This window comes from Palaemon carinicauda, chromosome 3, assembly GCF_036898095.1.
Source record: "Palaemon carinicauda isolate YSFRI2023 chromosome 3, ASM3689809v2, whole genome shotgun sequence".
In the NCBI taxonomy this organism is placed as follows: Eukaryota; Metazoa; Arthropoda; class Malacostraca; order Decapoda; family Palaemonidae; genus Palaemon; species Palaemon carinicauda.
In genome coordinates, this window is record NC_090727.1 from 151,480,345 (window position 1) to 151,498,930 (window position 18,586).

The 18,586-nt window shown below is 37.8% G+C and overlaps 1 protein-coding gene across 1 annotated transcript in view; it reads right to left on the reverse strand.

Annotated features, from left to right (window-relative positions):
• Positions 1-4,065: 4,065 nt before the first annotated feature.
• Positions 4,066-18,586, reverse strand: part of Flo2 (flotillin-2) — a 92,631-nt gene continuing 78,110 nt past the window's right edge. The window contains exons 7-11 of the mRNA XM_068370066.1: positions 16,293-16,400; positions 14,091-14,204; positions 13,763-13,939; positions 13,129-13,275; positions 4,066-4,628 (exon numbers count right to left, since the gene is read on the reverse strand). Of these exons, the coding sequence (XP_068226167.1) occupies positions 4,557-4,628; positions 13,129-13,275; positions 13,763-13,939; positions 14,091-14,204; positions 16,293-16,400 (618 nt within the window). The 3' untranslated portion in view covers positions 4,066-4,556. The remainder of the gene's footprint in view (positions 4,629-13,128; positions 13,276-13,762; positions 13,940-14,090; positions 14,205-16,292; positions 16,401-18,586) is intronic.

The following is an 18,586-nucleotide window of genomic DNA, read 5'->3' on the forward strand; positions in this document are numbered from 1 at the left end:
TGGTTAGGTGAACATTCTGCAATGTTGATTTGTATGGGGTGATACAAGTACAGCACAGGACAGTATACTATTCTTTCTTAAATAGGATTCATGATGATCTGTGTTTCAAATGACAGTACACTACTATCATTTTCCTTTTCCAAACTCAAAGATCAAGCTTTGAGGTATTAAAATAAATACTGCTCTGAAAATCAAGGATCCCTTTTATCACTAAAATGTCCACTAATTAAAATACAGTACATCTACAGACTTAAAGGTGCTATTATAGTAAGCTATCTACCGTCGAATTTCTACTATAGTATGGTATCTACAACAAAGTATGTTATCTGACGTCAATGTTAATCCTCCTGTTTGATGAGGATTATCAAACAGATTACTTACCACCAGTATGTTATCCTCATTGGACTTTAATGATAGTTTAATAATAATTATTGGAAGGATAATATGGATGCATAATTATAAACAGTTTGTAGGTTAGGTTAGGTTGGGTTAGACTATGTTAGGACATGGGTGCAAAATTATAAGCAGTTTGTAAGTTAGGTTAGGTTGGGTTGAGTTAGGTTAGGTTAGGTTGGGTTATCAAGTTGGTAGTGATCCTCCTTATTAGAGGCGGATTAGCAAGTAGACCGTATCCTTAGGGACTGATGGTGGGTATCATACTATAGTCAGAGAGGGGTGGTAGATAGCAAAATCGGTGGTAGATAGCATACTATAATAGCACCGACTTAAAAATTAGTGGGGACAAATGGAAGTGACAGCCAGATATGACCTAGGGTATGATAAACATAACATATTCGGTTATAAAGTATCTAGGGAAATAACAAAACAAAAATATCAGCTAAACTAACAAAAACAGGTTGATTGTACTTTTAAGACAGAAGAGTAATACAGACATTGATACTTATGGGTTATGACAATTATGTAAGCTATGGGTCACAACCCATAACAACAGCAAACCCACAACCCAACAACAGTGATTAACCTTCTATGGTGACAGTTGACATCTGTCAAGTGGCTACAGTTTCCTTTTTATAAAACTATAAACAAGCTACACTTAACGTAAGCCAGCATGGTTTACACCAGATTGTTCAGTAAGAGTACAGTACTAAATGTTTCAAGAAACTATACTTTAGAATAGAGAACAGAAAAATACCCATTGAAAATCTACAATACGTATTAGTGTAAACCAAACATTCTTTTCGCTAGCTATTTTTGCTATAGAAATGAGCTAGAGTAGGGTGTTTTTTGTATATTCTTCTTTCCACCCTAATTCTTTGCCATAAGATGACAGTTTTAAAGTATGGATGATCATAAAAAAGTACATTCTCTTTTGCAACACAGGAGAAGGGATGAGACACGAGAAGCAATCTACACATATCCTAGCTAAGTCCTTCTTCAAAACAATATTAATTTTCCTGAGGATATAAAACCCAGTGTTTTTCTGGACATTTGATCAATAACACTGTGCGACAAGGCACTGGCACAGTGAGTTGTTGCTGTATACTAGCAAAGAAAATGAAGAGGAAAGAAGATGTAAAAATAAATTCACTAAATTTGATTTTACAAAGCAGTACTGTAAACATATACCATCATATTCTAAACATGAATAACAAAACACAAAGACACAGATTTTCATCATTCATAGTGTTTATAAATATAAAACACTGGCAGTGAGAAAACAGTTCAATCCTTGACCTGGAAAGTGCACCAAAAGGTTTTCATTCTAATGTATAAAATGATGATTGCCTTATTTTATTTCTCCCTTCATCTGTACAAATTTAAACTTTCTTAAACATAAAGCTTGACTTACATCTGTAAAAGTGAAATTTTTTTTTTTTCAAAACTGATCTTTTTAGAAAATATATAAAAATTTATCTTTTGAAATATCTTATTGTGATCCGGAGCAACTTAAAACTTTCATATAAAATTATTGGATTCAAAACTATGCATCTGATTAAGTAACAATAGAACAAAATATATAATAATTTAAATGCAATATATTGACTGTACAGTACAGTGTGTCAAACTTAGCACTAAACAAAAAATTCTGTTCATCAATGAAAAATACCAAATACTACTTAAAATGAGTGAATCCTGAATAAGTTAAAAATAAATTATGCAATACAAATCCACAAAAAAATCATAATCATTCTGTTCTGAATAATCTCTTTTCTATATATGTGACTAATTTCATATACAGTAATACTTACTTAGAAGAACTATTAGCTTATTACATTGGCATTGTTCCTTTCTCTTTATGGGGTTACTCCTAGAGTTCTTAAGTAGACTTTTATATATATATATATATCTATATCCAATGGGACACACACTGGAAAATTTGACGCTACTTGCCAAAAGTTCAATAAGCTGATTCATCAACCAAATGCCATTTACTTTTCAATGGCCTGAGTTCTGAATGATGTTATGAACAAAATTTTCAAATTCGGGGAGAGGATGACAGTCTCGTATTCCTAAGGGTATCCTGTATATAGTCTCTAGAACATTTTCAAAAAGGAATTGTCAATTTTGAGTTCCATATTTATTCTTACCTAGTTCTTGACTCTTAATATATTTCATACTTTTAAACCTTGAAATGACATGTTGGGCTTCAGAACAACTGAAGTACAGTACTCTGCATTGTTATCTTAGTACAGTGTAGGGAATATTTAAAGCCACCTGTAATCATTGGCAATATTTCTTTTATATAGAATTGAATCACAGGGTCCAATAGAACATGACCGCCTTTTTTTTGGATGAGTGATAAACCTATTTTTGAGGTGGTGTTGTGGTCTCTAAGGACTTTTCTGTAAAGGCTAGAACAGGGAATCCTATACGACATAATTTACTAAAGAAATATTGTCTTCTCTGCCTTAGAGTCTGTGTAATGTGCAAGGCATGGAATCAGTATGCATAAGGGAGACACATGGGTTCAGGCTCTCTTGAACCCATCACAGCACCTCCAATGCTGAATTCGCCTTAACTGACAACACGTCCCCCATGAGAACCATTAATAATGCCGAAGAAAATGCTTACCCGGGTGTTTATTTATATTTAGCAACCATCATTTTTAACGCAGGATAATATCTTAGTTATGTCCTATTTCCCTTCACGAGAAAAGAGGCGCAAGGGTCTTGGGGACCACATAACACCTCCCTATGACATAACCCCTTTTTTGAGATTAAGTAGATGTCTTCCCAAGGCCTAATACCAGAGCATAAAAAGGTAGACTCGTATACCACAGGGGTCAAGTTACCTATAAACAAGCTAATACCCAAGTCATGCCTACATACGTGAAAGGAAAAGACTAATAAGTCAATCCAATCACCTCATGAGAGGAAATCCTTGGAGATGACAAGCTAGATGACCATGATGCCTCTAATACAGGACCTGGTTGAGGATTCTTCTCTTCAACTCAATTTCTCCTGTAGGTGCCACAATTGCGTTGAACACCATGCACGCACGATGGACCACTTGGACTTTCAGGTAGTGTCTTAACACCCTACAGCCAGACCAACCCATAATATTTGTTGCTCCAGGGCTGTAAATAAGCAGGCCTTTTCATGACATAAGTATAGCAGGTGTAATGAACTCTATGAAACCTTTCTGCACATAAATAGACTGAACTTGAAAGGCAAATTTCTTCCACCATACCATGTACAGGTACTTCAGACATTTCATTATATGTATATATACATACATACATACACATACATATATATATATATATATATATATATATATATATATATATATATACATATATATATAAATATATATATATATATATATATATATATATATATATATATATATATATATATATATATATATAATACTTATACATTACAGTATATCTAAATACTTGCTATATTCTGTAAATTACTCAACTCTCAAGACAAGGTATGAAAAATATATCATGGGAAACAAATTCACTGAAAACAATATTAATGAAATACATTCGTGATTTCCACGCCGACAAAAATCCTATTGTTAAAATGCCCCAAGTTTCTTATATTGTCAGATGATGGTGGTGGTGCAAATGCAATTTACCAAACAGAACTACAGTACCTTTAATAAGTCTTTAATTGTGTCCCATAAAAGAATTCAGTTTTGTGATCACTGTATCTTAAACATTTGCATGGTATGCCATGATTTATACAGTAACAAAGGTATCAGAAACAGAAGAAAGTACATTGCACATGGTCAAATTTTACATTTAAGAATGGTTTTTCTTCCTATGTATATATAACTCTGACATAAGCACCCACCCCACAGATAGGAGGCTGATGGCTAACGACAGAACCCAATACTCGGACATGAGTGGGCGCCGACGACGACGACGACGATATATAACATAGAATAGTTGACCAACAATATTTCCAACATCCGAATAAAGTTGAAGTGTTTTTCTTTCTTATACATACTGAAAACCTCCATTAAAAAAAAAAAAAATGTGTTGCCTTAGCTATAAGATATTTAATGTACATTACGACAAGAAAATGATGAAAAATAAATCGATCTAACTTTAATAAAAACATGTCACTAAAATTAAAAATCTAAACAGCAGTGGGGGCAACTCTGGGGGCAGCGGTTGGCGAGACGGATGCACCAGGAATCTTTCCTAGCACCTGAAAGTAAGAGAAAATTCAGTCAATTAGGAAAACAAATCTATATGTGGCTCTAATCTACTTGGGATTATCGAGTTTTCCATCCTCTTTACCATCTAGTTTTATATATTTCTCATAAGTATACAGTAAATACTGTATGTCTTTTCAATAAATAACATTTATTTAAAATTTGATTAAAAAATCTAAGTTTGATTACTAACAAGTATTGGATATTTTTTAAAAGGTACTAAATGTTTTCCTTAAAGTTGCTAAAGAGGATTTTCACTCCTTATCCTCTACGTATATATATTTCTCATAAGTATACAGTAAACACTGTATATCTTTTCATTAAGAAACATTTTTTAATTTGATTAAAAAATGTAAGTTTGAAAAATGTTATTTTCATTAGTAAAATAAATTTTTGAATATACTTACCCGATGATCATGTAGCTGTCAACTCTGTTGCCCGACAGAAATCTACGGTCGGGATACGCCAGCAATCGCTATACAGGTGGGGGTGTACACAACAGCGCCATCTGTGAGTAGGTACTCAAGTACTTCTTGTCAACAAGAACTCAATTTTCTCCTCGGTCCACTGGTTCTCTATGGGGAGGAAGGGCGGGTCCTTAAATTCATGATCATCGGGTAAGTATATTCAAAAATTTATTTTACTAATGAAAATAACATTTTTCAATATTAAACTTACCCGATGATCATGTAGCTGATTCACACCCAGGGTGGTGGGTGGAGACCAGCATACATGTTAACAAAGAAGCTAAGTATCCCGAATCTTATTTTAGCCGTTATTCAAAATAACAAACATAAAATAAATAAGTACCTGGTAAGGAAGTCGACTTGAACCATTACTCTGCCTTTTTAAGTACGTCTTCCTTACTGAGCCTAGCGATCCTCTTAGGATGCTGAGCGACTCCTAGGTGCTGAAGTATGAAGGGCTGCAACCCATACTAAAGGACCTCATCACAACCTCTAATCTAGGCGCTTCTCAAGAAAGAATTTGACCACCCGCCAAATCAACCAGGATGCGGAAGGCTTCTTAGCCTTCCGGACAACCCAGAAATATTTCAAGAGAAAGATTAAAAAGGTTCTGGAATTAGGGAATTGTAGTGGTGGAGCCCCCACCACTACTGCACTCGTTGCTACGAATGGTCCCAGAGTGTAGCAGTTCTCGTAAAGAGACTGGACATTCTTAAGATAAAAGACGCGAACACTGATTAGCTTTTCCAAAAGGTTGCGTCGAAAATATTTTGCAGAGATCTATTTTATTAAAAGGTCAAGGAAGTTGTGATAGCTCTAACTTCGTGTGTCCTTACCTTCAGCCAAGCTTGGTCTTCCTCATTCAGAAGGGAATGAGCTTCTCGTATTAACAGTCTGAAAATAATAGGATAAAGAATTCTCTGACATAGGCAAAGATGAATTCTTAACTGAACACCATAAAGCTTCAGACGGGCCTCGTAAAGGTTTTTAAAATAGAACTTAAGAGCTCTTACAGGACATAATACTCTTTCTAGTTCATTTCCAACCATACGATAAGTTTGGAATAACGAACGATATTGGTCAAGGCCGAGAAGGCAGCTCGTGTTTGGCTAGAAAACCAAGATGTAGAACATGTAGCCGTTTCGGATGAAAATCCGATGTTCTTGCTGAAGGCATGAATCTCACTGACTCTTTTAGCTGTGGTTAAGCATATCAGGAAAAGAGTCTTAAAGGTGAGATCTTTCAGGGAGGCTGATTGAAGTGGTTCGAACCTGTCTAACATAAGGAATCTTAGAACCACGTCTAAATTCCAACCAGGTGTAACCAAACGACGCTCCTTCGTGGTCTCAAAAGACTTACGGAGGTCCTGTAGATCTTTATTGTTGGAAAGATCTAAGCCTCTGTGACGGAAGACTGATGCCAACATGCTTCTGTAACCCTTGAAAGTGGGAGCTGAAAGAGATCGCTCTTTCCTCAGATATAAGAGGAAGTCAGCTATATGAGTTACAGAGGTACTGGTCGAGGATACGGATACTGACTTGCACCAGTTTAGGAAGATTTCCCACTTCGATTGGTAGACTCTAAGGGTGGATGTTCTCCTTGCTCTAACAATCGCTCTGGTTGCCTCCTTCGAAAAAACCTCTAGTTCTCAAGAGTCTTTCGATACTCTGAAGGCAGTGAGACGAAGAGCGTGGAGGCCTTGGAGTACCTTCTTACGCGTGGCAGACGTAGCAGGTCCACCCTTAGGGGAAGAGTTCTGGGAACGTCTACTAGCCATCGAAGTACCTCGGTAAGTTATTCTCTCGCGGGCCAGAGGGAAGCAACTAGTGTCAACTTTGTCCCATCGTGAGAGGCAAACTTCTGCAGTACCTTATTGACAATCTAGAACGGAGGGAATGCATATAGATCTAGATGAGACTAATCTAGTAGAAAGGCATCTAAAAGAACCACTGCTGGGTCCGGGATAGGTGAGCAAAGTATTGAGAGCCTCTTGGACATCGAGGTTGCGAAGAGATCTATGGTTGGCTGGCCCCAGGTGACCCAAAGTCTCTTGCATACATCTCTGTGGAGGGTCCAATATGTTGGAATTATTGTCCCTTCCTACTGAGACAAACTGCTAAGACATTCAAGTTGCCTTGGAAGAAATTGTTACTAGTGAAAAGTCTAGACCTGTTGAACAGGAGAGGAGGTCACTAGCGAACTCGCACCATGTCAGAGAGTAGGTCCCTCCTTGCTAGGAGATGAACATCAAAGCAGGGAGTTGTCCGTGTTGACCTCCATTACTTTGTCTTGAAGGAGAGACCTGAAGCTTTTCCAGGTCAGACGTACTGCCAGAAGCTTCTTGCAGTTAAAATGCATTGTCCTTTGACTCGAGTTCCATAATCCCGAGCATTCCCTACCGCCTAAGGTCGCACCCCAGCCTACGTCCGATGCGTCTGAGAAGAGAACGTGGTTGGGAGTCTGAACAGTCAGGGGAAGACCCTATAAAAGGTTGATAAAGTCCTTTCCTCAGGTTAGACCAGACTTATCTTCCGGAAACCGGGATCGAGACCGCTTCTAGCGTCTTGTCCTTTTCCAGTGAAGAGCTAGATGAAACCGAAGAGGACGGAGGTGTAGTCTTCCAAGTGACACCAATTGAACCACGGATGACAGTGTCCTAACCAGACTCATCCACAGCCTGACAGGGCCGTATTCCTTCTTCAGCATCTTCTGGATGGATAGCAGGGCTGGGGATTGATCTTCTTGTTCAGCCATGTTCTCATCAGAGGGTTCCTCATCCGAAACTGATGAGGAAACGGCAACGGAGTGGGCAACGTCTGACTCGCTGAATCCGGTCGCACTGGTGGATGCGTGACTGAGCCGGACACAAGATCATGGTACTGCTGCACAGTCTGTGAACTGCCAACCATGGGGATGCGAGGAAGTACAGCAACAACCCGAAACTGTCTAGACTGTCTGGGTAGTACAGACAACCCCTTATCGGGTTGCTGAGGTTGCCGCACTGCGTCACAACAAGTCACCTCTGCTGGTTGTTGAACGTCTTCCCAGTGACACACTGAACGTCCACAACCACCTCCGAGAGTAGCTTAACGTCAACGTGCGACTGGCAACCCACACTGGGTCGCACCGGTGGAGGAACCATCTCAACTGGCGGACGTGAGTAGGATACCTCAGCGTCAACAGGGCGTACAACCAACCGGTAGGAAGGTCGTTGGCAAGAAGGTTCTTCTCCGTAAAAAATCCTCTATCAAGGACTAAGCTTGGACTGCATGTCTTGCAACAAAGCCCAAGGTCTATGGGAGCAGGTGTGGCAACAGACGGGGTTAGCGACTGAAGCGGAACCATTTACCCTCCCTGGAAGCATGTTATGCTTAAATTAAAGTCCATAGGAGGCTAAGCAGCTTAAGGCTCCTCTCCAAATGACAGAGTCCTCAAGGGAATATCAGAAGGAGGGAGAACAGCACTTTCTCATCTACAGGAACCATATCCGAGAAAAGCTAGGTTCTCTCAGTGAGGGTTTCACTGGTGCAAAAGCAGCAGACCAGAAGGCAACGTTATGAAACTGCTTGACAGTCTGTGAACTGTCAAAAACTGAACTGTCAACCACAACAGGAGCGTGAGGACATACAGCACTGGTGTATAAGTAGCAGACCAGAAGGCAACGTCATGTAACTGTTTGACAGTCTGTGAGTTGGCAACAACCAAAGTTGTGTGGGGAAGCCTCAACTCCTGACTGACTAGTTAGCTGCGGGCGAGTGGCGGTAACCACAGTGTGTTGCGGAGGCTGACACACCGTGTCAAAACACGGCAGCTTGTGGTAGCTCACGCACGGCAACGGAGTGCTCTGTGTGTGGGAGTCATCATACATCTGGCAGGGTTGACTGTGCATGGGTGGAGGAGCTCTCACAACAAGAGTGTGAGAGCAGGAAGCCATGCCGGGCGCACAACCGTGGGAGGTGTAGGCCCACGGGTGCATCGTCAACCTTCTCCGCAGTCGGAGTGTGGGAGCTGGCAACAACAAAAGCAGAGGGCTGGTGTGTGGGAGGGGCTGCGGTGGGTTGAGGAGCATGCTGTATGGTATGCGGAGCATGCTGTAAGGTATGCGGAGCATGCTGTAAGGTATGCGGCGCATGCTGCATGGTCTGCGGAGCATGCTGTAAGGTATGCGGCGCATGCTGCATGGGTTGCGGAGAATGCCGCATAGTGCTGGAACCCGGCAGCTCTACAGAACCTTCCCACTGCTGATGCGGTAGCTCACGCATGTTAACAGAAGGTGCAGCAAGAACATGCGTCTGGCAGGGTGGACTGCGCATCGGTGGTGGAGCTCTCACAGGTGGAGTGTGGGAGCAGGCAGCCGCAGTATCTGCTGAGCGCACAACCTCGGCGGGTTGTAGGTTAACAGGTGCATTGTCAACCTTCCAGCACGATACTCCTGCATGAAGGAGCAAGCTGAGACTGTATAGTCTGCAGCATGGACCACTAGGGTCTATGAAAGACAACAACAAACGGAGCTACTGTCCGTTGTGACTGAGGGTCTAAAACAGCTGGTGCGGCAACAGACGGAGTTACTGCCTGTTGCGGTACCACCTTGCCTCTCTTGGGAGATGTGCAGTTGTCGTACTGCAGCGAGTCCGAACTGACCCAGTGGCTACACCTAGGCCGTTGGACTTGCGCGGAAGGGACCGACTTGCACTTAAAAGCTGCAAGATTTGGTCCATGGTTTCTGCGAGAAACCTCTTCCGCAGACGAGGAATAAATGGGCTCTCTCGTCTTTGTGTGGGTGGGGTGATCACGTCGGCAACGTGTGTAGATACACCCGAAACCACGGAGGGAAACGTTTGTTCGTCGATCAAGACCTGTGGAACCCATAAGTCCTTCGACATTACTTCTCCCCTGGGCTTGGGAGCTTGTAAGAGGTATCGGACTAGGTGAACAACTGGCACGAACAAACGAACCCTCGAACGCAACACTGTAACACTTTGCGCATATCACTTTATCACTTTTGATTTTCTGTTTGCACTTATTTCACTGAACTCGAAACTTTAAGTGGTTTGTACCTGAAACACGCAATCCTATCCTTCATTAAAAGGTAGTAATTGCGAAAACAGTTTACAATGTAACAGAAAAACATAATGAAAGATAAAGAATTCAGTGGCTGGAAAAGAGACTAAACACTAGATCAAATAAACTACGTTTAAAATCTCTCACCGCAAAAAGCCTGGGAACAAGAATAAAACTCTAGAAACGTTTTACCTTCTTCCCCTATAGCGACTAGGGAGAAGAGTAAAAAACGAGAACAACGTTACCCGCTTGAACGAAACGTTTATCCTCCTCTCTCTCCCTCCGTCTCTATCTCTCTCTCTCTCTCTCTTGACTTAGAACCTGAGAGATGAGCCCAATTATATATCGTTAAAACATATTATTTGTTAAAGGAAAAAAACTGAAAGGTTTCCCAAATAAAAAGTTCCTTTATTAGAATTAAAACCATTTAAGCTAAGAAAGAATGAACGAAACGCTAGAATCGGTTTACTCTTACTGCAACGTGAAACCGTGAAATACTCTCTCTCTATCGTAACGATAGAGCGCAAGTTGAACGTTCTGAACGTCAACAACTGCGGAGACTAAACTAAACGTTAGTTCAACTTTGAAAACAGTACGAGACTATCAAAGAAATTCTTTCAAAAACGTTAAAATTAAAATAGCATAAAATCTTAACAGGAAAAACGATATGACGGGCTCAATGTTAATTAACTTCGGTTCCAAGTAAGGACCGCCTACTATTAGGAAAGGTCGCATATAAACAAACATAAAAATTAATTTTTATAAGTTTATAATAAATGGAAAGTTAATCGAAGAGGCCTATAAATGGCGGAGAGATATAAAATAAATCTATAACTTTGTTAAGCAAAATTACCAAAAACCTAAACACACTTCCGTCTAAGGGAAGGGTGGGTCATTAAAAGTGAAAGAGAGTCTATACTCTCTTCGACACCAACACTTCCGTCTAAGGGAAGGGTCGGCCATTTAAAAGTGAAAGAGAGTCCATACTCTCTTCGTCACTATAATTAAATCTATCCAAAACGAGTTCAAGTTTTGAAATGAAGATAAAACCCCTGCATAGCGAAAGCTCAAAACTGGAATAGTGTACTTCACCAAAAAGTTGTGAAAACAAATCCAGTTAGGGACGGCGTATTAGTAGGTCTTGCCGGTGGCACGACAGAGGAAAAATTGAGTTCTTGTTGACAAGAAGTACTTGAGTACCTACTCACAGATGGCGCTGTTGTGTACACCCCCACCTGTATAGCGATCGCTGGCGTATCCCGACCGTAGATTTCTGTCGGGCAACAGAGTTGACAGCTACATGATCATCGGGTAAGTTTAATATTGAAAACTAACATGTATTGGATATTTTTTAAAAGATACTAAATGTTTTCCTTAAAGTTGCCAAAGAGGATTTTCTCATATCATGAACTTCTAAACAGTAAAAGTAAAATAGAACTTTAGTAGTTTATATGTTCATTTCCTTAGGTTCCAATAGCATCACCCTATTCCCAACCTTCAAGATATAACATTCGACCCACTTAAATGTTCCATTTTGACTTTATTTTTGTTCTTTTCCATGTTCCAACATACTAAAAGGTAGAGGCATTTAAATTCAAAATGCCATTCCAACCACCATTATACCACGATAAATAAATTTAACAGTGAGCAATAAAAGAAAACATTGTTGTGTCTATAAACAATAAAAAAACTTACAGCCTTAGGTGAAGTTTGGACACCCAAACAATCTCAAAAGCTTGATGTTAAAGGACCATACTTTGGGTGCCTTTTTAATAAGTTTTAGTTTTCAAAAGAGTTTTGTTTCTGATCATTATAGTTTATGATTTATGGAACAGTATCTATAGAGGTCATAAACCTGCTTGTATTAAAAATAAATCATAATGCATTATAAATATCTTAATTTTAAAACAAAAATATTTCCATCAATCTTTACATACCTATTTTGTCTAATTCAAAACATTTCATAATCACCATATAGACGGAATAGTAAAATGAACAAAAATTAATGACAACAAGTTGCTAAAATATTAAAAAAGTAAGAGTAAAGAGCATATTAATATGGAAAACACATCTTTAACTCCAAAATATGTTAAAAATATAATGACGCTTCAGTTTAAAATCATAAACAACACGTACAGTAATAATATTGCATTCCACAGCACCGTATAGATGCTTGTCATAATAAGGCAGAATATCAGTACTACACTGAACAGGTTATCACTGGGAAGGAACAATGTGTATTCAGGCAGTAACTCAAAGAAGAAAATATATCTTGAGAAAAAGTTTCATTCTCTTAATATACCAGCTGAAGCCTTTGAGATGGTATAGTATCTGTTCTACAGTAAATTAACCCTTTTACCCCCAGATTATTTGGAAATTTCCAACCCTTAACCCCCAGGGGGGTATTTTTTTTCCCGGCACATTTTGCAGCATATTTTTTTTAAATTGCTCTAACAGCCTTAATTTTTGTCATAAAGAGTTCAGGTTGGTCTCATTCTCTTGGAAAATGCCTGAATTTTCTCAAAAAATTATCAAAAATATGAAAAAAAAATTTTTATAGCATTTTTTTGCAAGGACGTACCGGTACGTCCATGGGGGTAAAGGGTTGGCTTTTGTGAAACGTACCAGTACGTCCTTTGGGGGTAAAAGGGTTAAACAGGTTAGGACTGAGAGAAGGCATGCTGTTAGAACTTGAAAATGGTATAACTCTCAGGAATTTCCAGTTCAGAAATGCAAGAATGTATTTCTACAGTAAAAAGTCTTAAAACTTTCAAAAGGGAACTGACCTGACTAAGGTGAAATATGAAATGGTATAAGGAAAGAAATCAGTTATAATAGACATATGGAAGAACTCTATGGAAAAACGAAGTTTGCAAGAAAGCATTTTAGTTAGAAAGGTTAACAGATTATTAGACACATATTGCTTTTAATACCAAACCTGTTATAAAATAATTCAAAATTTCACCTTAGACAGGTCAACTCCTGTGAGGGCATGGACGGCTGGAGGTAATTCGCCACACACTTTCGAGATAGCATTGGTGATGGAGTCTCCACCTCCGACCATAACAATTTCCTCAGTCTTAGCAAGTGGAGCAGCAACCTCTGCAGCAATCTGTGAAAAAAGAATAGACGCATTACACACGGACAAGAGTTTTTAAATCTTGCATGGCCCTCTACAGATCTACAAAAACCTATGGTCGAGGATGTCATGTTGCTATTGGAAGTAAATATATATCAAACATGAAGATTCTCAGCACATAACTCTTTACATACAATGCAGCAAAAAAAAGCAAAGGTTCAGTACCAGAATGGTTGAATATTTTTCTTATTGCTGTTTCCTAATATTACTACAAAAGATCATTCCAACATTAATTAGATTAAACAAAATACCCCTATAACTAAAAAAAAAAAATTTGTTCTTATGAATAATGAAAATCATTAGCATCTTGAAGCAAAATTCAACGCCAATGGAAACTGTAGGGGTAATAATACTGAAAAGTTACCCTGAAACCTGCAAACTATTGAGTAAATATATATGTAAATCATTTGAAAAATAAAATATGTAAAATATGCAACAGTGCCTTTTCAAAATAACATACCTGTGGTAAGCTCTCCAACACCATAGACATGATTGCAGCTTCACCATACTGTTTGTAAGCATTGGCCTTAAGTTTCATGCTTTCTGCTTCAGCTCTACCAACGGCTTCGACTGCATAAGCCTCTGATTCACCAATACGCTTGATCCTTTCAGCTTCAGCTCTAGCTGCCTCAACAGTCTAATGGATAAGAAATAGGAAAATAAACTGTATAGTTTTAAAAAAGTTAACAACTCTCTTCATGGAATCACAATCACTTAAAAAATATCTAAACTATATTCTACTTGCTTTCCAACTTGAAAAAAAAATCTTATTTCTTGCAGACACATACCTGAGTCCGTCTACCTTGTGCAATGGTTTCCACTCGGTAACTTTCGGCTTCTGCAGGGAGACGAACAGTGGCAATCAATTCCTTCTCTTTTCGCTTGATTTCCTGTTCTTCAATCTGAAGGAAAGAAATCAATGTTTTCAGTCCCGGTATGTATAATTGAACAAAAGAGATGAATCTTCAAAAAATTTATAAACAACTAATAAAGAAGCTTAATAATAAACCATTTTTCCTGCTTCTTGTACAGCACTCATAAATTTTTTCTAATACAGTACTGAACTGCATACAGTACAATGAAATGCCTCAGTTTATCAGTAACTAGGAACACATTCATTTCTGTATGGTAAGACAATGAAAGTTCGTTTCGGTATGCATTCATTGTATCGCAGACCAATACTTTTTGTCTGTATTCGTATATTTTGGGCAAAAGTACTAACAACATTAGCACACGTATCCATACCCCACCCCTGCAGTGTTCATAGGCTTTTTTCAACATTCTCTTTTTGTATTAACTCGAAAAACCCCCCTTGCTCAGAGCCTAACTCTTTCACTCTCCCAGCAGCACTAGTAGAAGAATTATCTTTCACTCAAATCTTTGGAATTATTTTTGTACAGATAAGACTGCATGTCAAGTTGTGATCGCTATTGTTCACCATAAAGACATTTTGTGATGGGTTATAAAGCTAACAGTATCATTACAATAGCTCCCCAACGTGATTAAGAAACGCAACATGATCTTAACACTAAACGTTATCTGTTTACGTGGATTGATGAGAAGCACTTAAAAGGTGGTATAATTACCAAAAACACTTTACGAAAAAGCAATGGTATTGGAACTGAATAAGCATAAGTATCAAGAGAACGCCGATATGTTAAGAAAACAGTAAAAGAAAGCCTCTGAAACTATAAAAGATACGGTTTCATCAGGCCATATTCTGAATCTATCTAATAATGACAATGTGATGTCCTATGAACATGAAATTACAAGGAGAATGACAAATCAATCAACCCTAGGTAAGTTCTTTGTCAAAATTGAACGTAAGAAAGTAAAAAATGACAACCAAGTGTCCATAAAGCGTAAATTAAGTGATGCAGTTAGTGATAGTGAATGTTGTTCAAGAGTGAGAACTCCCGATATTTTACCGAAAGCTCTGACAACATACAGTAATCTGATTGTATTATGAAGCAAAAATTACTTCACTCCCAAATGTGCTTCTTTTGGGCTTAATCTTTTCTAATATGAAAACATGATAAACATTTGAATACTGTATGTCAAACAGCTTATGCAAAGTGGAGAAAATATCACCAACAAACTTATTAATGTTTGTGCCACACTTACAAAATATTTAACTTCAATACATTCAAACCTCTCCTTTTCCAGATGAAATATTACCTTATAGAAAGAGGAATGGTGAAATAGCAGCATCAAGTGAACGATGACCCAATTACCCTTACCTACAGTAATACCACCGGATACGAAATTAATTAATTCTCGGGCGGCTTTCATATCATGATTTTTTCATATGATGAAACAGAATGAAATAGAGCCAAATACATTCGAATCATTCAATACATCTAACCTAAAAGCGTGAATTTCATTTCATATCCTGAGTATTTTTTCGTGATACAAGGCGAAAAAATCTTTGTTTGTCTTTTTGTAAAGTGAGTTTTTCGTATGCAGAAACTTTCATATCCTGAGGTATTACTATATTAGGATGGGCTGCTAGAACCAGGAAACAACTAATATAATTGAATCTCACTGGTTCACCCCAAAGGCAACACTGAATTACTAAACTTTTAAAAGGGTTGCCTAAAGGATTGGATCTTGTATGGTATAAAAAAATAAGAGAAAGAGATGGCTGAAACTTTATACCCTAAATAAAAAGTGAATAAAGGAAATGATTGCTCAATGGAGCATGAACTAGTTAAAATACAGCACACGTACAAGGTATCGGTTCAATATCTATAAATGATGGATGGTTGTAATATACTCTTTGATTTCTAATTTATCTCTCTATAAAATAAAGTAATATTATCTTAAAAGACAGTGGAAAAATTCTGCAAAACAAAACAGAAATATTACCAGTTTCAATATCATATTTGTGCAACAGTATCTACAGACAATTTATGCGGTGCTAAATTACGTAAACTTGCTCATGAAACTTCTAAAAATAATTTCTTATAGAAATAAAAGGAATAACCTACCTCAATCTGCTTTCTCCTTTCCACGACTTCAATGGCAATTTCTTCGCTTCGAATCTTTTGTCGTGTTTTCGCAGCTTGCAATTCGTAGGCCAACTGGGCTTCTGCTTTCTGAAATTATTAGATAAATTAAAATCTAGTAAGCAAACAGACTTAAGTGCAGGGGTTAGTCATCACTTATTATTATTATTATTATTAAAGTACTATTACTTGCCAAGCTATAACCCTTGTCGGTAAGGCAGGATGCTACAAACCTAAGGGTTCCACTAAGGAAAGCAGCCCAGTGCAGAAAAAAGATGGAGAAATAACAAATAAACTATATATGACAAGTAACCAAAAAAAAATAAGATCAGTAACAACATTAAAATAGATCAGTCATGTATAACCTATGAAATGAGATTTATGTTGACCTGTTCAACAGAAAAGCATTTTCAACAGGTTTGAACTTCTGAAGTTTCATCTTTTCAAATACCAGAATAGGAAGATCATTCCACAATCTGGTCACAGATGGAATAAAACTTCTAAAATACTGAGTAGTATTGTATCTTATGATAGAGATGGAAAAACTAGTAGATAGAATTAACAACAAACTACCATATACACAATAGTACAGTCTGGGGAAGAGCTGAATACGAAGGGTGGTCAGGATTAAGAAAAATCTTTTGCAACATGCACAAAGAACTAATTGAACGACAGTGCCAGAGATTAATAGCAAGAACAGGAATAAGGAATTTAACAGACCATAAGCTTTTGTCCAACAAATTAAGATGAGAGTCAGCAACTGAAGACCAAACAGGAGAACAATAATCAAAACATGGTAGAATTAAAGAATTAAAACATCTCTGAATAGATTGATCACCGGAAATCTTAATACATTCTCATTGTGCTAATTTTTTTGTGCAATTGAAGAAGAAATAGACCAACTTTGTTCCTCAAAGTAAATTTGCAATCCAGAATTGTCTAAAATGTTGAATGAGTTATATATAGTTAAAGAAATATTGCCAATGCAAAGAAAAATATGTTGAGGAGCCACTGTCCTTGGCCTTTTTACCATCATACTTTGGGTTATGTTGAGGTCAACTTCATGACCTATAATTTGTACCACACTAATTTTAGCTATATCTTATCAATGGATTAAAAAAAGAATAGGTCTACCTTCAGGAGATTGAATTGATGCAGAGCAGCAAGTCTGCATAAGTAACAAGATTGTCTTCCAGGCTAAACCACATATTTGTGTTGCACAAAGAACATAACCCTGAGGAACACAAAATATTATATTCCCATAATTACTATGGTGCCCATCAACAACTACTCTATACAATCGTTTAAGTTTGAAAGCAAATGCCTCATGATTAACATGGTCAAAACACTGTAATCAAGACCAATCATATGAGCTTCCTAACCACAACCAAGGGAAATTGTAAGGGCATCACATGCTCGAAGACCTCTGCAAAAGCCAAACTGTAAACAAGAGAATGGATGATTACCTTTAGCAAACTTATTTAGAAGTTTGGCCAAATCATGTTGAAATAAACCTTAGATAATATGAGTTATGAAAATTAGGCAGTGATCAGGAGGGCTAGAGCCACCAAAAACTCATTAAATCAATGGAGTAATATTATCAATTCTCCAACAAATTTAAAAAGAACATCTTGCTAACTTGTGAAAAAGAATAGACAACTTAGCAGAAAAGAAATAAACCGTCTTTCTAAATAACAAAGGAAAATAATATTTGGGTCAGCACTGAAATAAGTATCTAGGTCCTGTAAAAGTGTTCTAATTTCAAGGGACTCAAAAGCTAAGCTAGTTAGCTTAGCTTCAAGAAAACAAAAAGGAGGAGGATAAAGTTTATTATCACTCAGCTTATAGTCGTCAGTCAGAAGGGTTGCATTTTCCTTTGGAAAATATGAGAAAGATCCACCAGGTGTAAGGAAAGGAAGAACTGTTAAGTCTACACCAAAGAGTGGGGATTTGAGGGTAGCCCACCTTTTATGCTCCTGATTGTACCAGAAACTATTTCTTTTGCGCCAAATTACATTCCTTTTCAGTTGAAGCATAAACCATCTGAGCAACAGCTCTTAGCAGAGGACTGTATAGTATTCCAAGTCTAATATGTCTTTTTTACAAAGTTGATAAGCCTCCTGTTTCTCCAAATAAGCATTTCTACAAAGATCATTGATATTTTAACAAACAAGAAGGGATGCGTCCATCAATTATGATGACCAGGTTTTCATTTAAGAGAACACCAGGCTCAACATCTTTATACATTTGTGGCCAATTCAAATGCCCAAGATCTC